This window comes from Pogonomyrmex barbatus, unplaced genomic scaffold (genome assembly GCF_055798465.1).
Source record: "Pogonomyrmex barbatus isolate J1 unplaced genomic scaffold, ASM5579846v1 scaffold6, whole genome shotgun sequence".
Classification (NCBI taxonomy): Eukaryota; Metazoa; Arthropoda; class Insecta; order Hymenoptera; family Formicidae; genus Pogonomyrmex; species Pogonomyrmex barbatus.
This window is the reverse complement of record NW_028297160.1, coordinates 9965365-9986427: the sequence shown is the minus strand read 5'-3', so window position 1 is coordinate 9986427 and position 21063 is coordinate 9965365. Positions and strand designations below refer to the sequence as shown.

At 39.4% G+C, this 21063-nt stretch overlaps 1 protein-coding gene and 1 long non-coding RNA gene across 20 annotated transcripts in view; one reads left to right on the top strand and one right to left on the bottom strand.

Moving 5' to 3' along the window:
- The window catches only part of LOC105432879 (uncharacterized), a 39210-nt gene extending 27590 nt beyond the window's left edge, over positions 1 to 11620 (bottom strand). For 6 of the 14 annotated variants that reach the window (XR_016140675.1, XR_016140676.1, XR_016140677.1 and 3 more), the window contains exon 1: positions 11210 to 11620. This is a non-coding gene — a long non-coding RNA (uncharacterized LOC105432879). Of the gene's footprint in view, positions 1 to 4204; positions 4224 to 11209 lie in introns of those variants that run through there. The other 8 variants (XR_016140687.1, XR_016140685.1, XR_016140678.1 and 5 more) reach the window with 7 other exon arrangements.
- The window catches only part of LOC105432882 (uncharacterized), an 87253-nt gene extending 70857 nt beyond the window's left edge, over positions 1 to 16396 (top strand). For all 6 annotated transcript variants that reach the window (XM_011647862.3, XM_089082555.1, XM_089082553.1 and 3 more), the window contains 8 exons: positions 3068 to 3136; positions 6996 to 7105; positions 8541 to 8755; positions 10371 to 10509; positions 11950 to 12055; positions 12791 to 12958; positions 13421 to 13652; positions 14284 to 16396. In XM_011647862.3, coding sequence (XP_011646164.2) covers positions 3068 to 3136; positions 6996 to 7105; positions 8541 to 8755; positions 10371 to 10509; positions 11950 to 12055; positions 12791 to 12958; positions 13421 to 13652; positions 14284 to 14594 — 1350 coding nt within the window. In that variant the 3' untranslated portion in view covers positions 14595 to 16396. The remainder of the gene's footprint in view (positions 1 to 3067; positions 3137 to 6995; positions 7106 to 8540; positions 8756 to 10370; positions 10510 to 11949; positions 12056 to 12790; positions 12959 to 13420; positions 13653 to 14283) is intronic.
- The last annotated feature ends 4667 nt before the right edge of the window (positions 16397 to 21063 follow it).

Genomic DNA, 21063 nt, shown 5'->3' with positions numbered 1-21063 from the left:
TATATATATGTATATGTATATGTACGGCTAGTGCATCCCGACAGTCGTAATAATCGTCCGAGAATGTAACGCGGATTATCTTGATATCAGAATAATGGAACTCGTGTGTATTATAACAAGCTCGTGTAGAATTCATAACTCCCTCTAACACGAAGCCCTTTTAAGCGAAGTGCAAATATTATTCTCTCCCACTCGAGATTACCTGATTAAAAAGGAGAGGATCGAAGGTGAGCCGGCCGAGAATAATAATTCCGACTCTGCGAGCGCGATCATCGAGGTGAAATGATATATTTTAATTACAATGTGCTCCTTTCAAGAGCGACGGATGCGAGGGAGCGGATCTAAGGATCTCGTAATTGAAATGTTATTCTCCGAGATCAATCCCGAGCAAATCGCCCCTTAACGGACGATCCGGATCGCGTTGTGGTAATTCGTGTTGCAAGTTGCTCCCGCGATATCCCGCTCAAGTTTACACTCAAGCACTGATGCAATAATAATACCCAAGTTTATACCCATAAATTGTATGAATTTCAATCAGACCGTCGTATCCAACATTCCCATTAGCCTTAGAATTTCATGGTAAGTTTGCTCATGCCCTCTGAATTCGAGCCACTTTGAATTTGCAGTTTCCAAGTGCAGTACGATTCGACGATTACTTATTGATACATCGTGTAAAAAGAGGAGGATCAGCATGTCACTTACGATTTGACGATCATACGGTCGATAAATCCGAAGGGGTCTTCGGGTGTTGCGTAACTCCTCAAAGTGGCGAAGCCTCTAAGCGGTCGAAGCGATCGTTTTTCGTCGTTACAGAGGTCGTTACAGAGTACGTTCGTCTCCCGAAGAAGTTCGCGAACTGCAGATACGTCCTTCCTAAACTTACCGCTTCGGTAATTCGTGCAAATCGCCTTTTGCCAGAAAGGAAACTGCACTTTACCGCTCGTAGCACTAATAGTCTACGTAACTCCCGGAAGGGTTAAAAGCGTTCTTCTTTCACCCCTTCCCATCTCTCTCCCTCTCTCTCTCTCTCTCTCTGTCACTCTCTTTCTTTTTCTTTCTCTGTCTGCCCCTCTTTTTGTCATCCACACACAAGATGGAACACGGTGCAAAACGGGGTGAAACGGAAGCGACAAATAAGTCCGTCCTGGTGGGCGAATGAAACAGTCGAGACACGCGAACGGGAAATTAGCTTTGTTGCGGGGGACGAACTTTAACTCACTTTATTCGCGATTATTCTCCCCCGGCGTTCGCGCTGCGGCGGATTTTGCGGCGTTTCCCCATCGCGATGCCCGCGACCTTTCCTCTATTTCAGCACGTTTCTTGAATATCGTATGAAAGCGCAAATGGATGAAAACTAGGTGCGGCATATTTATAACTCGTTATCGGCTTTAAGAATTTCAGAATTTGACGATCGTAATAATACGGCGGTGAGTGTCGCGCTTAAAACGTCCGTCTGCGCGGACTGCTCATTAAATATCATCGCGTTACTTGCTTTATTGTATTATGCAAAGTGTTCCGTCTTCATTAATATCGACTTTCCTTTTCCTCGCGGCGGACGTGTAACGGCTGAATAATTTATGAGTTGTAAGCAATTGAAAAATTTAAATATACAGATCATCGTAAACGGCGGGATTGCGCGTAAATGGGATCACTTTAATAGAACTGTAATTTATCAGTCAAGAGAGCGTAGTTTACACGACGCTTTTCTCTATTGGCCCCCGGCATGCCATGGTGTGTGCTAATGGCTAGTAAAAAAGTGTCGTGTACATATTTTAAGACGCCGGTAAACTAACTTGCTTTTTTTCGTCGCCAGCCGGCACGTTAGCCAAGTTAAAATATTCCAAGCTGATAATGCCACGCTAGTTCTTTCTACCGCAAAAAATGTCAATGTAAGTTGCATGTAGTTGCCTTTTTAGCAATTCACGGGCAGATTTGAGGGTAGTCTCAGAAGTCGTGATTGTATCGTCGTAATATTTGCTTTTCTCCAAACGATTAAACGACAAGAAAATCTAAGAGATATCAAGGATAAAGATTACTTGAGTATTAACTTTTTGTTCTCCAAATTGTTTCACTTTTTGTCTTCCGTCTTTTTTCTTTTACAGCAACTTTTTTCTTTTACAGCGATATGTATTCGATTAATTTTATGGCATATCGATAAAAAAATTGAATAAAAGATGAATATTTTATTTGAAATAGAGAATATCTAACATTTCTCCATTCACAAATATTTTCAATAGAACTTTGTAAACAGGATTGTTTTCTCTCTAGCTGGCTTTTAAACAAATACGCAGGTGTCTAATAAAAAGAATGACGTGAACTACGCACTTCGCAATCTCTGCAAGAGATTTTGTTGAATAGAATCGGCTAAAGTGAACAAGCATGCCTAAATATCCGGCTCTGTACACAAGTATATAACAACACAAGTGTATATTTTGAATATAAACTTGGGGAATTGCAATGTTGTGGAAGCAGCTGATAATATAAATAAAGCATTTGGCGGGAGATACTCGTTAAATAACAGATAACGTGGAATTGCACTGCGAGAAATTCCACGTTCTGCCACGTGGTGCGTTTGAAAATACATGTAAGCATGATTAGTTTCGTCGGTAGTAACAAAATACGATCGCGCCAAATCATTAAACACAAAACGAAATTTCATCCGTGTACGCACAGAAACATTATTTTCACAATGTTCAACCAAAGTATCAAAGAGCGGGAGAAAAAACTTTGAAGCTCCGGGAGGATAGGATAAAAGTATCTCGGAAGAATCTCACGTTTACGGACTCGGGAGACTAAAACTTCGCTATCTCCGGCTACATAAAGTATCGTATAGATCTCGGAATCAGTTTTTGACAGGCGCGCGATTTCCGCCGACACTCGTCGGCCTCAGACACGAGAGGAGAAAGAGAGAGAGCCCGCGATCTTCCGCCCGTTGCTCTCGCCGGGACGGTGATTTTATTTACCGCGCGGTTCGGCTCCCTGGCACATTGCCGCCCCATGTGAGCCCCGGCGCGGGGTTTCACAAGCCAGCGACGCGTGAATGAACGAGCGAAATGATTTGTTGCAGGTGGTACGGGCGGCCAGCCCGGTATTGTTGCGCGTGATTGTCCTGGGTGCCTTCTTCATATACTGCACGGTAAGTACGAGCGCCGTATCGTCTCGCCCCGCCTCATCACGCCTCGCCTAGCGTTGCGTCACATCGCGTCACATCCCGCTTTCCCGGGGCGTTTCATATTCATGAGGGTCTCCGGTAGCGTCGCCGTCCGATAACAAAGCCTCCTCGCACGTGCGCTTACCGCGCGCGGGCGCCTCCTCCGCAGCCGCAGCCGCAGTCGCAGCGTCCCGCCGCCGCCGCTGTCGCGCGGCAGCAACCCGCATCTGTTACGACGACTGCACAGCCCTAATATATGCGAGCGCTCCATGCGCCAGTTATGATAACGCATAATTCGCCGTATCGTCGCGGGCATCGGTCGCTAGCGCGCGCGCCGTGCGTATTCATCAGTTATTAACGGCCCTCATGCCTCATGCTAATTAAAGCGGACGTGCCGAATGTACGGCGGTATCCTTCCGCCACGCGGCACGAAGGGACGATGACCACCGGAATTCCCTGGGTGTGAGAAATCGTAATCCGCGCCCGCTTTCTCTCTATCTCGGCGGTAATTACCGATCTCTGTAATTTCCGAAGCATCTCTCCCGAGTTATGAAGCAGTTATTTTAACTGCGTTAAATTGGAGATCTTTGTAATTAAGCCATTAATCAGATTTCTCTCTCTCTCTCTCTATCTCTTTCGAGAGAGAGAGAGAGAGAGAGAGAGAGAGAGAGAGAGAGAGAGAGAGAGAGAGAGAGAGCTCTCGCACGATTGCAGGGTGCGACGCGCGCTCCGAGTGCCAATGTTGGTGGAGCGAGAGGAAGATGCTTGTTATTATTCGTTATTACACTTATTATACGGGAATTATTACCAGATGAAGCATCCGGCTTATGCCGGCGTCGTCAAAGTTGTTCCCTCTCTCCCTCCGGTCTCCCCCCCCCTCCCGTTGCGTCAACAGCGCATAGATCACGTAGCGACGTAAAATAATTCTCGACGTCGTATTCCGAGTTGTTCTGGGTTTTGACCCCTAGTGACAGCTGCCGTGATACGTATTCCGCGCACGTTCTTACGTGATATATCGGGTTGATAGCAGGATTTCTATCACATTTCGCAAACCTGCTTTATCGAATCCCAGAACGGATCCCGTCGACGAGAAGTCATTTGTATAAACGTAAACTCCAGGAATCTCTCATGTATGCACGATCTCCTCCGTTCGTCCTCGACGGAACGATCTGAAATTGTGATGTTTGAGGAACGCCGCGAGAAGTTGAAATTCTCAATTAAATATTTGATTTAGATTGATAATCCATCTTATCGCTCGCCTTACGAAACGGCTTACGTCATTACTCGAGATACCTCGAAGCAAGGAATTAAAATAGTCGTCGTATTGTGCCGTATTAGAGCATGCAATCATATTATTTCGAAAGTAGAAAAATCACGTCGAAATTCGTTCCTTACAGCGTACATTGAAGTAAATGAGTTTTTTTACATCCACCGCGACTCGTCTCAGATTTCTTTTTCTCGTGATTAAAAAAACCTTCTTGCAGAGATGTAATTTTCAATTTAATATTTTTGCAAGGACTTTCTAAAGCCCGGGAAAATATAATCGACATTATTTCCAGGTGCGTTTTAAGTCATCGTTATATTATTATTTTACATTATTAATATAATTGCATAAATTTATAAACGCATAAATCAATAATTTATCAGTCAATAATTTATTTTAGTCAACCACCACCAAGATGTGAGCTAGTTTACAACACATTTACACGCAACAGTATCATCCGGTTGCAGAAAACAGTTAAATGATAAACTTTAAACTGCAGTAATTAAATAGGAACTAGCGCAGGCATTCGGTGTTTACGAGAGGTGTTTGTGCAAGAAAGTAGTTATGTGACACTCACTTACAACAAAGTTGTATACAGTATACGTCTCAAACGTAGGATTGTAGGATTTACTACGGAAGTTTAACTCAAGTGACAACAAGTCCGTTTCCAGCGAATTTCCCAGTCCCGCCTGACATTCGGATAAACAAAAATTAAACCAAATGTTGGCACAGTCTGTCCGGAAAGGGCGAAATTGCGAATTCTCATATAAAATATAACGCTAACGTCCCTTCCAAAAATATCCTGTTTTTATATATATATATATATATATATATATATATATATATATATATAAAAACATATGAAATATTGAAACGCGCACCTAGACGGTCACACAAATCTTCGCGACTCTCGCCACGGACGCCGTATGTAAGCGTTGGCAACGTGACCCTTTCTGTCAGAATGGCGATGTGATTTTTCTCTCGGCGGAGTAATGGCGCGGCCGTGAAGGGGTTAGTATCAAGGTGCAGCAGACATTTCGAGTGCTCCAAGTTGGAAAGCTCGTAGGGTGGAAATGTGCCTACGTAATGTTTGCTCTTACGAGGTACGAACTCCCCGGACGGCTTCCCCTTAAACTCGAAGTACTATTCTTAATGGGGCGTCATTTGCTCGCTTATGGGGGGGATACTGCCTTCCGTTTCTCACTAAACTTCAGTATTATATCTCACCGAGCGAGAGCCGCCGGTGTAAATCGGCGCGATACACCTCGGAAAAGTCGGCGAAGCCACCATCGAATTTTGTGGTGCGTGCGAACCGCCCGTAATTTCTCCTTGTTCCCACCCTCGAATGAGCTCGTCTTATTAAGACAGAACTGTTTCGCAAGTTTGCAATATTTCCGGGAGTTCGAGCTTTATTTTCGAGTGAAAAAAAAAAGGAGAAATTACGGCGCAATTGCTCCAGAAGACGAGAATTTATTATATTTTTCATTACGCGTACACTTTTTTTTTTTTTTAATTTTTATTATGCGTGGTCACGGTTTTAATAAACGCGAATATATCTAATGAGAGAATGCACATTTATTTAAATTGCGCACACGCTCTGTTATCGTTAATAAATTTATTTCTTATATTTCGGTAAAATTTTACCTTACTCAATTTTTGCGCTATTTTTCTGCGAAAATCATTAAAGTTTCCGTGAATTCTAACTTGTCTATGAATTCATGCCGGAGTCGAAATTTATGCGATGCCAGACAGTCGTGTTACAACACAAAAGAAAAATCGCTTCGAAGTGCTCGTTCAGCAAAAATATTGGTCTTCTTTTTTTTTCTCTGTATTCTTTTGCCGTATCTTTTCATAGCGAACTTATCAACATTATTCAGATATTATTTTTACGATTATGATATTGAAAATGACAGATTTTTCCATCAAATATCTTGAAATAATTTTAATCACAAAGAAAAGATTATTATTTTTTTTTTTATATCTCTTCTGTATTTTTTATTCTCGGAGAATGAAAATAGCGCGAATTGAGATTGAAAAATTCGAGCGACGAAATAGACATTTTTGCCCGTTAAATATGCATTAACGTTCTAACAACTACATTTATGCGTTATCTCTCTGTCGTAATAACATCAATCGCGATACATCATAATATATCATTTTCGTATATTTACTGTGTTAAACATAAATTATTTAGATATTAGTTAATGATAAATTTTGTCATTAGGAATACATGTTCGCGTACTCCCTAGCCGCGTACATAAATAATACGCGCGCATACGACGAGCCAAAGGGAAATCAATGACTCGTTCTCATCGCGGCTCCAAAAGCGTGTATCGAAAGTGCTTTAAATACTATATTCTAATTATGTAATTACGTATTCCGAGAATACCGGCAATGCTATAATGAGGCAATTTGTCGAAATGACGTCGTTAAAATTTATTACGATTAACAGAAATGGGATGAACACCTGGGCGGGCGTGTGCGGCGCAGATGTGCGGCAACGTCACGACACACGTCGGAATTTGCTCGTCGGGGGCAGCATCGTTTTGCAGAATATATATTTGCGTTCGCTTGTTGCAGACCATAGTTATGTACCCCAGGCCAAACATCATCACATGCACCGTGCGCGTATGGCTACGAGAAATTGGCTTTTCTCTCACATACGGGGCACTCATGCTCAAAACCTGGCGGTAAGTGTGCTTCATCGTTCGATTACGTTACATCGCAACATTTTGCCCATTTTGCGAATATCTTTTTTATACGTTTTTCGCCTTTGAAGCGAAAAGCCGTCCTTCTCATTCGTCGAATCTCTACCGTCGAGTACACTTCTGTCGTTTTCTTTTCTTTTCCTTTCTTTTCTTTTTTTTTTTTTTTTTTCAACGGATATTCTAAAGGATTTCTAATAAATGCTCTTGTGCACTAGGAAAAGGAACTTAGTGTTCTTCTTTGGAAGAACTGTTTAGTTAGGAGCAGCAATTAAATATTTTGTTCTATATAATGGAAAATTTAGTTGCTTCTGCAAAATATATTCTTCCGCTTTATTCTGTGAACGATTTTGTTCCTTATGTGTGAAGCATGTATTTTCAATTTACTTCCTTGTGCATAATAATAAAATTTTATTTCATATAAATTAAGATAATAAGTATAATTTTGTTTTTTTATGAAATAAAATATAAAGTTTATATAACGGAAAAAGATATAATGAAACTATAATATAATTATATTAAATGTAATATAATTTAAATAGAAGTAAGCAGTATACGACTTCCGCTTTCTCTTGGTTCGTCATAACGCGACAATTTATGCTTAGTCATACAGATTTTTTATGTGATAAATATTGTAGAAATATAACGTATTTATTACTTCACATAGTCATTAGTTCAATATATAAAATTTTGTACATAATAAAGCTGTTATTTTCATAAATATGAATCTGATAAATGATTGGGTGCATGTGATAACTGAAAAACTCTCGCTGTATAAAGAAAAAAAACGAAAAAAAAAAATTGATTTTGTTAACATCCTTTGATTGCTGTAATAAAGCATTACAGCAAAGCATTATAGTAATAGGAATAAAATCTAAATAACAAATAATATTTGTTTGTACTATAAAAGATAATAGTTTATGGTAACTAAATAGTTTTCGATACATTTATCGGACAAAACTACAAAATCCAATTTTAATCAAATTACCGTATTGTTTCAGCAAAATTTTAGTTCGCGGAACAAAAGATTTTTCTTAGCGTAAATGTGTTTTTCAATATACATTTTGATTATTTTATGATGCTTTTAGTTTAACTAAACTACCGAAATATGAAAATTTCTTGAAAAAATGATTAATTTATATATCTTCTCATAATTTTTAAGAGATCCCTTCACACATAGCTTTTACATGAATATGATTCATGCAATATTTATACTCGATATTTATACTCGATTGTTATCATTGCAAAAAATATAAGAATGCCATCAATATCAGGGGTGTTGTGCCTACGGAATATCAATAGATTTACAAAATTCCACTTTAAAATTCCACTTAAAAATCAATATTTAAAACAAATCCGCGGATTTATCCCCGTTACGAGAATCAAAATGAAAAACGAATTCGTGATGTTGTTCCCGCAGGATATCCGTCATTTTCCGCGTGAAATCGGCGAAGGCAGTGAAAATAACGGACGCGAGCCTGCTGAAGCGGCTCGGCATCATCGTCCTGACGTTCAGCGTGTTCCTGAGCATAAGGACCCTGGTCGCGCCGCCCGTCGTGATCGTCGCGCGGACCGCCGACGATCTCAAAGCGTATCTCTGCCGGACTGACTGGTGGGACCACAGCTTCACTACTCGTGAGTGACAGGGCGCATCGCTACATTTTTGTTGCGGAAAAAGAGATATCGCCTCGCTTAATCCTTCGCCGTGCCTCGATTTCCCGCAGATTTCCGTAATCTGCAAACTGTATCGTGAAGCTCCGGTGAAATATGAACGGCGGGAGCTAGCCCGTGTATACCGTCCGTACCGTAGGAAGTAGGCGGCATTGGATTAACTTTCCTTTTATGGAATGATCGATCCCTCGCGCGCACGTAAGAATGCGATCGAAAGTTAGAGAGTTTCTGATGAATTAAACTCCGGGGCTCGCTTTTCACCTCAAGCGCCTTCAGCTCGCGCTCGCTCGCGCGCGCTCACTCAAGCTTATTTACTGAAATATTTAATATAGAAAGTTCGCGAGAGGTGAGAGCTATGAGGATGGATGATGCTCGAAAATAAATAAGTCGAGAATCCCGTCCCCTCCCGAATTTTCGCCTAGGAATCTTGTTTAGCCGTGGAGGGAGGGGGAGGGGGAGGAAGGGGGGGACAAAAATGCGCGAAGCACCTCCGGGACGTACCGTGTAAATGAGGCGTGAAAGTGGGCATCCGTCTGACGGAGTATCTCGACGGGCTTCGCCATATCCATAAGTTCCCGCATTATACGTGGCAGGCCGCATTAGTCCGCATTACCCATCCCCGCTGTCAGTTTACGTGTGCCTCTGTCTACATTGTAAAATATTTATCGAGTCTCTATCATGACGCTTCCCGCCCGCCGGAAAATTGCTCTTGGCGGTATATCAAATTAATTTATATTAAATTAGAGGCATTTAGCGACCGTTGCATGCATGTACGCACAGTTAATACGGCATTATGAAGGATTAGGGCGTATTAGGGATATACGATATATATACACGTATATAATATGTAATATCGGAGGGCCGTGCACATGTGAGCACAGTATTGATTTAGTAATATTGCAGATAGTCAAACGCGATTTTAAATCAAGATGGATAATGTGTGTGTGTGTGTGTGTGTGTGTGTGTGTGTGTGTGTGTGTGTGTGTGTGTGTGTGTGTGTGTGTGTGTGTGTGTAGTATGTACTGGCTGCGAGGGAAACCCCGCATTATACCTAATTTGCATTCATCTGTCGTCAGAGAGCAACGCAAGAGGCATTACTTTACCTATAATGACCTACGAAGAAACGGCTAATCCGTAAGATCTCACGCAAATACCCTCGCCGTGTACCTCGTATTTTTACACGGCTTCGAGGAAGGCAACCCGTAATTCCATAAATGCCGGAATTTTACATGTCGCGAGTTTAATCGCGGATAACCCATCAAATAGTGTAAAGTTATCCGACATTGCGCGTTATCCCTCTGACAATTCACCGAGGAGATTCTTCGACTCGGAGAATACGTAATTGCTCGGACCAATCCCATCGATCCCTCTCTACAGGTTTACAGAGTCGTAACTGGGACGTGGCATGCGAGAATTGGCGTTCGCTTCGACTTACGCGAATCGAGAGCGGAAATGGAAAATATTTCGGCCGCACGAATAATTCCAGCTACGGCTCTGTGGGCCGTCCCTTTTCCGGGACGAAAAACATTAAGCTTCTTATTGTGACTAATGTGACTTGGAATTTCACTGGTGATTTCAGTCGAGGTGATGTTCCTCGTGTGGGGCATCCGGTTGTGCATCGTAGTAAGAAAGACTCCATCGGAGTTTAATGAGAGTCGATTCATTTCAATGGCGATTTACAACGAATTTCTACTATCAGTCTTCCTCAACGTTTCAATGTAAGTTCGCGCTACAAGAGCCACCCCTTTTTTCCATCCGTTCATTATTCGGAATGACCGATTACGGCCCTCGTCCGGGAAGCACTCGCGAGGCTTCATTCGCGCTCGTGATTATTCGTAACGCGAGATTATTCGCGAAATCGTTTATCCCCGAATGTTGAAAGAACCCCATCAAACGTTATATATCCGAACAATTTTCTTAATCGCCAGTTTACCGCTCGGCGATGCAGAAATGGGATGATTTTTCTTTTATATTTGAATATAATTAAATTCCTCGGAATTTTATATTTCAACAATTTAACCGTAGAATGCATAATGCAAGTGCACTGAAAGCGATCCTTATTTTAAGTGTAAATTCTGCGTTAATATTTTTTTTTTCTTTTTTTCCCAACGTGTCTCACATTAACTGGAATTTAATGACGGGTTCTTTGACGAATTTTTAATCGACCTTTCTCTAACGGAATTTGATATCGCGACTTGTTTCAATCTTTAACGTTCAAAATTTCATGCCGCAATTGTGACGCGCGAGTTTTGCTTTCGTTAACGAATTCAATAGCCTTTTCTCTGTCAAATTTTCCGTTCAATTCTATGCGAAGTGTTTGCATGCAAGTGTTATTAAAAATTGATGCAATCAACGAGATTTGTCCCAAAAGTAATTCTATTAAAAGTACTTTTTTATTTAAATATACATCGGACTCACCTGAAATTACAAGTTATTTCCTTCAAAATGCGACCCTTGGGAAGTTACACAGTTCCAACGTTTTTTCTATTGATCGTAACTATATTGAGAATACTGGAAGTCACTTCCGATATAAGTGCGCTTATCTCATCGATTACAGTTTTTTTTTTTTTTTTATATTTTCAGTAGTGATAACGCTTCAATGATAAGCTTATCTCTATAAACTTTGATGAAAGATGAAAATATCTCGGTGGCAGATTTTGTTTGCTTCGCACAAAATTTGATACCGCTATTCGAGTAGTTTGCTGGATCGCAGACGTAACGAGATTACAAAACGTGATCACGCTCAAAACAGCAATAGCACAAGACTGATTTGATCGAAGTTGAACCAACTGTGAATATGCAGTCAAGGCTCGACCAGCACGCCTATATGTATATCAATTACGTTATATTACACAGTGGTTCATTCATTGTATTCAAGTCAATAGTAAATAGGAAAATTAGTACACTTACTTGTGGGAGGAGGAAATGGTTTGATGGGGATGTTCTTTCAACGTTCGGGGAAAAACCTCGGGGACAAACCTCGTCATTGTGACATCTCGATTTAAAGATACGATTTAAATTGGCGGGATATGGAGAAACACATAAAAATAGCGGAAGATCTAGGACACTCACACTCACGGTATAGCGGCCCGTTCTTACGTCACGATAGCGCTTCGTGCGGCTAACAGCTCTGAATAATTTCTTTCCCGTTGCTGCAGGTTGTTCCTGCAATCGCCGGCCAATCCGGATTTATTGTACATCATATTTTTCTGCCATACCCAGCTTACCGTCACATTGCTGCTCTGCCTGATATTCGGCAGTAAAGTAAGAAATATTATTTATTACAGGTTTTACTGCATGACAATCGTTATGTTTTACGGCGTGACGCGTATCGTTACCTCGATGTATCGATCACTTCGTTTCAAAACTCTCGTAAAATTCAAATTTTACTATCTCCTATTTGCCTTCCGATAAATCGATTCGAGTATAATGGTTGTACATTTATTACCGGCAAAATGTTTTAAATGTATTTACAATTTATTTTAACGGCAGATATTTTAGCAAATTTCCAATTGTTTTTTCCCTCTTTTCGAAAAATTTGCAGAAATTCCAATTTTTTTCGAAATATCAGATATTAAAAACTAAAAAGCTAAAAATAGCTTTTAATTAACGCAATTTTTAGAATATTTTTACAAGGAGAATAAATTTCATTTAAGCAAATAAAAATGGGATAGCATTTTATTAAATATATTTTATCTATAAATAAATTATTTTTCTTTTTATTCGAGATTTATTGGAAAAAGCAAAATAGAAGTTGCGGTATCGTATAAAGCTAAAATTCAATCGGCACGAATGAGATTAAATCGCGCAATTTCCGTTTCGTTTTCTATTTGCTTTCCTCTCTCTCTCTCTCTCTCTCTCTCTCTCTCTCTCTCTCTCTCTCTTTCTCTCTCTCTCTCTCTTTCTCGCGCAAGATTATTGCAAAGTCCTCCTACTAGCTTGAATAGAAATCCCGGTGCTGTGTAAGTTTGGTTGTTACATACGTCGCATTTAACGAAGGCTTACGTGGTGTTCCGCGACGGAGGGAAGGAGGAGACGATCGGCAAACTTTGCGGTGCGACCGGCAAGTTCCTGGGGAAAAGTAGTCGTCCGCAGGGCACCAGCAACCAGACCAACTCGATATCGTTTCAACAGGGTAATTTCGCCGAAGAAAGCGACTCTGTCACGGTAAGCACCCCGGGTAAACCGGAATCACCGGATCCTCCGGAGCGCCTCTCCACCGGAGCGCCTCGCGCCGGAAGATCCGAAAGCTGTGAGCTTCCTCTTACCTAAGTATCAATCGGATAAATCTAGATTCTCAGCGAATTTTGATTCTGCCGCTCGGAAATGTAATCCTAATCTTCGAATCACAAAGCCTCGAAGTTTCGGACGTGAAGTTTTAGAATCCTAGTCCTTCAAACTGTAAACTTCGTAAAGCTCAGAGCGTCCAAACTTTCAAGTTTTGCTAGCCTAAAATCTCTAGAATATTCCAGCCTTAGAATTCGCGGAATTCTGAAAGATCGGAATCTTTGAAACGTTCGAATCATCGACGCCTTTGAGATCTTTGTTTCGTAAAATTTTAACTTTTAATTAAAAACTTTAATATCAGAATTTTTATAAATAAGACGAGGAGATATTTCCTTTTTCCAGGAGGAATTCCGCCGCTTGCTCAACCAGTTAGAAGTACTGAAAGAGAAAAACATATTATTAGGAAATCAGGAGTTATCCAGCAAGCTCGCAGCCATGCTGGACGCTTCAAATCGAGTCGAGGCTCAAGTGTCCATTCAGGCCATTTCAACTAGCATCGTTCAGTTGAACGATCTCAATAAGTCGACGAAGGAAACTAATCTTGGACAAGCTTGCCAGGAGCAGACCCGCGCAGGTAGGAAATAAATTTGAAAAAACATGTGAAAGTGAAAAAACACAGTGTGCTGAATTTTTCGGGAGAAGCTCAGCGAGGCTGTGAGATATATCGTAATCGTTTTTCACAAGATTAGTTCACGGTTAAAAATAAAATTTACAATAAAAGTTCCGTAAATAAACTGAAGAAAAACATTTTATTTTATTTTATACGTAGACATTCGGTGCTCTGAGCTAGCGGTCGAAAATAAAATCGGAGGAATTTTTTGCGGTTTAAAAACGACAGGATTTAGGAACGATCGTAACTGGTGGCGAAGGATGAAATTAGAAAAAGTAGAAATTCTGACAAAAGCAGTATATATATATGGCCCGCATATTTCATTTATATTTAAAGTGGGAAATTAGAGGGCAAGAACACTCTGGGGAAACTGTTCCCGATGCATCGGAAGGTCGGAGAAAGGAAAATGGACGACATTATAAAACAAACTGCCCGAAAATTACGCCGTTGAATGGAATTTACTGCGGAAACCGGAAGACCAAACGAGAGCTTTATTTATTCACTCTTTCTCTTCGTAGCCGTTTAGGATGATGTATTAATTTTGCGCTGTATCCTGTGTAAAGCCGTACGGGCAGATAATTCTATCTCTGTTTAGGAAACAGCTCTCAGGGCGAAAATCGATGTCGTGCGTGTATTGAGAAAAATGGGCTCGGCGGAAAGGATATACGGGATCCGTCGAAGGATAATGAAACGACGGAGTCGAGGAAAATCGGCAAAGATAAGGTCGTGTCAACATCCTCGAAGCACGCCGTCGAGGACATCAGCAGGGAAGTATGTCACGGGAAGGATGGCAAGGAAACAGATTTGAAGGACAAATCCAGAAGTAAATCCGGTCACGCTAGGACACACGCCATAGTCATCAACCTCGACGACAAGAGCAGGTTTTCCGAGGAAGTTACCGTGTAACGTTACCTTTAAGCGAAAATTAAAGCTGGACTAAAACGGTTTTTCCGGCTTTTCTGTAATTGACGATTTCATTGCATTGTGAAATATTTATTTACCGTCTTCGTCGAGGATTAGGACTATCAATCACAGATTTGCGCGAAACTCGACGTTTCCCCCAATAGTTAATACGGAATTCTATCAGATAAAATTCATGAAGAAATCTTGTCCATTATTGATAATATTGATTCTGATGCAAAAAAAATTTTTAAACCTAGAGTTTACTCGTAAATTTATACCATGAATAATTTAAACCGACAGTTGAAAGAAGTTTTTTGAATTAATAAGATCGATTGAGCAATCCCTCGATTGTCGAGAGTATGATAATTCCAACGGCGAATTTTGGAAATTTTCAACGTTGAAGAATGTCCTGAGGATCGTTGGAATGATTGCTAAAATAATGATTAGTCTGAATGAAAGTTAATTAAGCATCTGTTTAGTCATCATGAATAATCATCGTTTTGCATGTTAATGAGAGAGTCGTGGCATACATATCGATTTTTTCATATTTCGGTGTATCAAGTGAAATAACGGAAAAATTAATCCATTAGATTAATCACGTTGGTTGGCATTTTCGAGCGAGACCGATCGCGTTCTAGTGCGTCATTAATGAACCGTTCATTAACCCTTAGGGAATAATTCACCCTTTCCAGCAGCAAATCGATCTCGGGCTACAGGCTTTCCAAGATCAAAATGTGCTTCGTCAGCGTGTTCACGGATCACGGATAGCCTGCACCTGTAATTATGTATTAATGTAAAAGCGAGTAAAGGGATAAGGCTCATTAACTCTTTCCAGTTCCCTGATACCGCCGCACGCGGTATCATTAAAATTATATGATTTTATTATTATTTTAAATAATTTCCTAAGAAATCGTGTTATATATATATGCATATATATGCATATAAATGTGTAAGTAATATAATATATTATGTTATGTAATTATAATATAATTACTTAATGTAAAATAATATGAAATGTGCATTAAACCATCGTCGCATGATGATATAATAAATTGTATTATATTTGTCAGAGATACACACTATTGTATTATATTACAATCAAATTATAATTATAAAATATAAATATAAGTATAAATTTAAAGGAGCAAATCTATGGTATATAAAAATAATTTGGGCTTGAAAGAGTTAAAGGAAATGATTTTTTATGCTATCTTTTTTTAAATAACGATTTTACTTAGTTAGATTTTATTTTGATGTATGCGGATATTGATAATAACTTGTTTAATAAATTTGCAAAATTTTAATTATTATATTCTTGAAACTCTCAATCGTAAAAAACGTTACTTAATTTATCTGAGCCATGTATTTTAAAATTTTCAAACGCTCGACTCGACTGATCGTAAAATTTTAAATGAGTTTGCTTTTTAAGTTTTTAAGCTTTAATTCTTAGGTTTCTTCAATGTTTGCTCATCAAGTTCCTTAAATTTTTATTAAATATTAATATTCTATTTGTATGTTATTTATTGTATGTTACTTATTATCTATTTTGTACATATCAAAATTCTTTATTAAATTTTTATAAATATCCATAGTTCATACCAATTTATATAAATGATATGCAGAAATAATTCATGTGCGTGTAAATTGCTCGATGTGAATATTACTTTAATAATTACCATCGTTAGCCGTGTAGCTTATTGAACGCGTAGTTTAAGTCAACGCGTTGTATTGTAAATAATGACATATATAATTATCCGATTAATTAATTAATAAAGACAAAATGAATAAAATTCAAATCTAAAGAATGCATTTTGCATTTTGCACAATAAAAATCTTACACTTTGAACATAACAAACTAATCGTGAAGAGAGGTAAGTATGAAAATATTTTATAATTATTAAAACCATAATTACCTTACATATGATGTTAGATTTATGCTTATTTACAAAATAATGTTATAATTAAGAATATTTATTTTTTTATAAAAACCGATTTTTAATTTTCTCTTTCTCTCTCTTCCCGTCTGTCTCTCTTTCTATTCATAATGATATTTGTGGGAAAACAGTTTTTTAATCCTTTCAAAGCTACTCCGAAATCCAGCTTATTAAGCTAACAGCTCGTTATGAGAATCCTAGGGATCTCAGGTTAATCCTCTGCTCGTTTTTTGACGAAAAGAAGATCATGATTAAATCTATCCTCGATTCGTTAAATTAAGTGTACAGGAAGAGAGTCGCGTTAATAAAGATGTTCCTCTTCAATCGAACAATTTCGCGCAAAAGACGTAGATTAAGGGATCTAGATGGATCTACCTACGCCGGAAGCTTGAAACTTGCAGCGGAGGTTTCCTCGGGCAATGCGGATTGATGCGAGGAGCTACGTCTTCGTACTTCATACATACTAATACGGCACGGTAATTCGAGACGCGCGACAATCCGACACTCCCGTTACTTTCCCCTTTACCAATCTTGCCATTCTCCGCCTTGCGGTCTCCATCTCAATTAGATATCTTCAATAAAGGATTCCCGTAGCTCAACGACTTGATCGTTTGCCAGGGCGGAGGAGGAAAAAGGAAGCGAAGGCGCGAGGAAACTTCGAGGAGGAGGCCAACGGCGAGGGAGAAAGGAGGTACAATCTCCCCGTACTTCCGGCGAAGTTACATCGGCTGGCTTCTGCCCACCCCCTGCGAACGGTGTTTTACGGACTACGTCCGTACAACGGATGTGTCCAATTCTGTCCCAATTGCTCTCTTCTTCTGATAAAAAAGGAAGACGCAGATAGACGTGCCTCTGCAGAACGTCGGGATCACGGGGCAACGAGGACGACGACAACGACAATAATGAAAGTCCGCCGTAGTTCCGTATTGATTTTCACGTAAGAATACGGATATCGCTCGCTCGTTGAATTATCGAGTGTTCGGCCCGGAGGAAGGGCCTCTCGAAACTTCCGCGAGCCCTTCGTTTATGCGTTACCGGCGTGCCGGAGTGGCGTCCGCTCTCGATTTGACTCGATCGATCAGAGTCATTTGATTAGCCCTTTGCCACGTGCAAAATGGCAGCGTTGACGAATGTAGCCTTACTGCTACTGCTATGACGGTAGGAAGATGGATTATGGCATTTGACTCGAGAATGTCGGTCGGATATAGGCTTACAGCTCACGGCGGGGCAAAGTTTCGATGGGTTCACGTCGAGTCCCGAGTCCTAAACTTAGTCCTCAAATCGATTTTGATTTTAATTAACTCAATTAACGCGAACATCTACTATGGAATAAGGTGTGTCATGGCTTATACTATTATTAAAACGATCTTTTTAATTAGTGCAATTAGTCAAATTTATTGAGGGCAATTTTGCAAATTGCTTGCTGCAAAAAATTTTTTTTATTACTTATTTTAATTTTTGTCAATTTGTCAATTTTGTTATTTTATTTTAATTAATTAATTGCATTTAGTATTAATTATATTTAATTATAATAAAACATAACGCAAAACAGAATTTCAATATACTGTAATCCCAGTATAAAGTTTCAGGGTTTTGAAATTTCCAATTGATATGAATAAATAAGCATCCGAGAAGAGTGAAAAATTGAAAAAAACCTTATAAAATAGATTTTGCTGAGATCTAGAAGATTATATACTTCAAACTTCGCAGCTCTGCACATGTCCTTATCATTTATCTTTATTTCGCTTATACAGATTTAAAAGGGGGAAAGAAGAGAATTGTGAGGTGGATTCTTAATTCCATGTATTAGAGATGAATAATTTCGCAAAAAGAGCTTTCCCTTTATGAATCTTCCCCGTGGACGTATTCCGAATACAGATGAAAAGAGGGATAATTGCGAGACCGGCAATATTCCGCGATATCAAGGATTAAGCGTGCGTCATTTCGCAAAACGTGCTCTCGCCTCTCTCAAAGTAACCCCTATCTCGGCGCGGGATGTCAACAACTCTGCATATTACTCCGGAGTTTGTGGAACGGCCGCACACGTTCCGCATCGTTCTACCGGCACGAGTTCCGGTTAGTTCCGGCGTGATTTGATTATCATTCCACTTCCGAGAACGGCGACAGCGATAAACTTCGTCGCAAACGTTCACGCGCGCGCGAGCAGGAATTTCCACGGATTTTCCTCCGTGAGGGTAGGGGGGGGGAGAGGCAAGGGGGAAGGGGGATGGCGCGTTACGAGCGGATCGCTGGTGCTTGTCGATGAGGTAAAGGGGTGCTTTCACATCCCGGCTTTGGCCGGGGGGGGGGGGGGGTCTGGATGCTGATACGCGTGCGAGAGCTACTATGATCGTCGCCGACGTGCGAACGTAGTAATTCCGGCGGATCGGCGGAATCCGTGAAGCCGGCGCGATATCGCAATGCGACCCTTTGAAGTCGAGGAGTACCTTCCGCCGTGATACCGCGGCTGAATGGGCCGCGCAAACATGAGAATTCTGACTCGCCTTCTTCCGAAAGGGGCTTCCAGACTGCACATAAGCTACTTCTATGCGAGAAGCGACTTTTTTTGCACCCTTTTAAATGGCGTATCGATTTATCGGATTACGCTTGAGTCGTAGAATACCAAGCTACCGCTGATTTTTCTCTATACTGATTTTTAAAATATTTATACTTTTTGCTTACAAATAATGAATAAAGCAATAAATAAGAATTATGTAACGTGTAAATGTTTCCTCTCTCTCTTCCATCTGATTTCAAAATTATATTAATTTAGAATAATTTAGAATAAACGATGTATACATGTATATATACACATTAATCTATATTGACAAATCGTATTATATAAATTATATTAATTTAGTAGCTAAAATTCGCATTAATTTCGTAATATTAATAATGAGAGCATAAAATTTATAGAACATCGCAAATAATCATAATGATCACAAGTAATGGCGTTATTAACATTGCACTAGAAACATTTTATTTTGCGTTTCAATTAAATTCTATTTTAACCAAAAATGAGAAATTTAAATGTAAAATGGAATATCAGTATGTAAAATGTTCTAAATTAAATTTACACGTTATTATTATTGAAGCGTGACGAAGGTAAAATTTACACCGAAAAATTCCGTTTCGGGTGGCAGATTTATTAATGGAAGTTTGTGTTTGCGCATAGTTTGTATCTTATCAAGTTTTTAAAAGGTGTTCTATTGAAATCGACCGATCTATCAATGTGTTTCCTGTAGTGTGAAACCAATATTGCCAAACTCGTCATGCTTGTCATTGCGATATAACTATATCATCTGTTAATAATCTATCCCCGCTATGACCGAAATTTCTGGGTATTAATTGTCATCCCCAGATAATAATTGATAGACGTCACGTTCAGTCCGCGTATTAATTGCGTTATGTAGCGGTCGACATGTCGATGCGCGCAATGTCGACAAAAGATCCAATTTTTTGAATCAAAATTTGGAACGTGAGAAACGCAGTTTTGTACGGAAACGGAGCGAATTTTACGACGTGACGTCCGGAGAAAAGAAGAAAAATTAAAAGCCTCGAGAGGTCAAAATGTCAGGAAGGACGAACTCTTTGGTTCTAAGGCAGTTAAAATCTTTCAAAAATATTAAAAATCTTAGGGATGAAAATCCAAGGTAGTAGGAAGAGGAATTTCAAGGTACTTCTTGAAATTCTTATGTGCCAACATTCTTAGCGATCTATCCTCTCATTCTTTGGTCGTCCGGACTGAATTTACATGTTCGTTCCTTTAGGATCATCTCGTCTGAAAAATGTTTCCCGTCTCTATTGTTTTGGAATCTCTTAAAAATTCGGTGTATCTTTCAATGACGCGTTTACAATGTAAATGCGACGATAAGAAACAAATAAGTCACAAATCTTGTGACAAAAGACGTCACTGATGCGGGCAGAATCACGGGCAGAGGAAAGATAGCGGGATAATCCGTACGTTTGTCTTCCTTAGCTATCGTATAATGGAGAGCTACTTATTTCCCTTTCGTGGTCAGACCGAGAATTTACAGCTGCGAATCTGCAAAACTGATAGTCGGCCTGAATTGCAGATTTCACTTCGTGAAATTCTAAAAAGCGTTCCGTAAGCGATATTTCGACAGCAACTAATCTTGATCGTCTAAAAGCAACTTGAATTATTCACAAATCACACAGCACGAAAAAATCTAATATTCTAAAATTGGAATAGAGAAGCGTTCGCATAAAAATTTAAAAATCAAAAATCAGGATGTGTAAATTTAAAAAATATGGTCAAAGATTTCTTAACGCTGTAAATAATGAAGAAGAACTTAACATTCACTATAATTCACACTGTTCTGTATAACTCAGAAAATATTTTTAAAATAATTTTATTTAAATAATACAAAGATGTATGTGTGTGAAAAGTAATTTTCATGTGTGTTTCCACATAAAAATAAAATTGGATTGTATACAAATTATATTATCGATAATATAACATAATGTGTATCTTAAAGGATTTTTCATCATGTCAACTAAAAGAAATTATCGTGTAA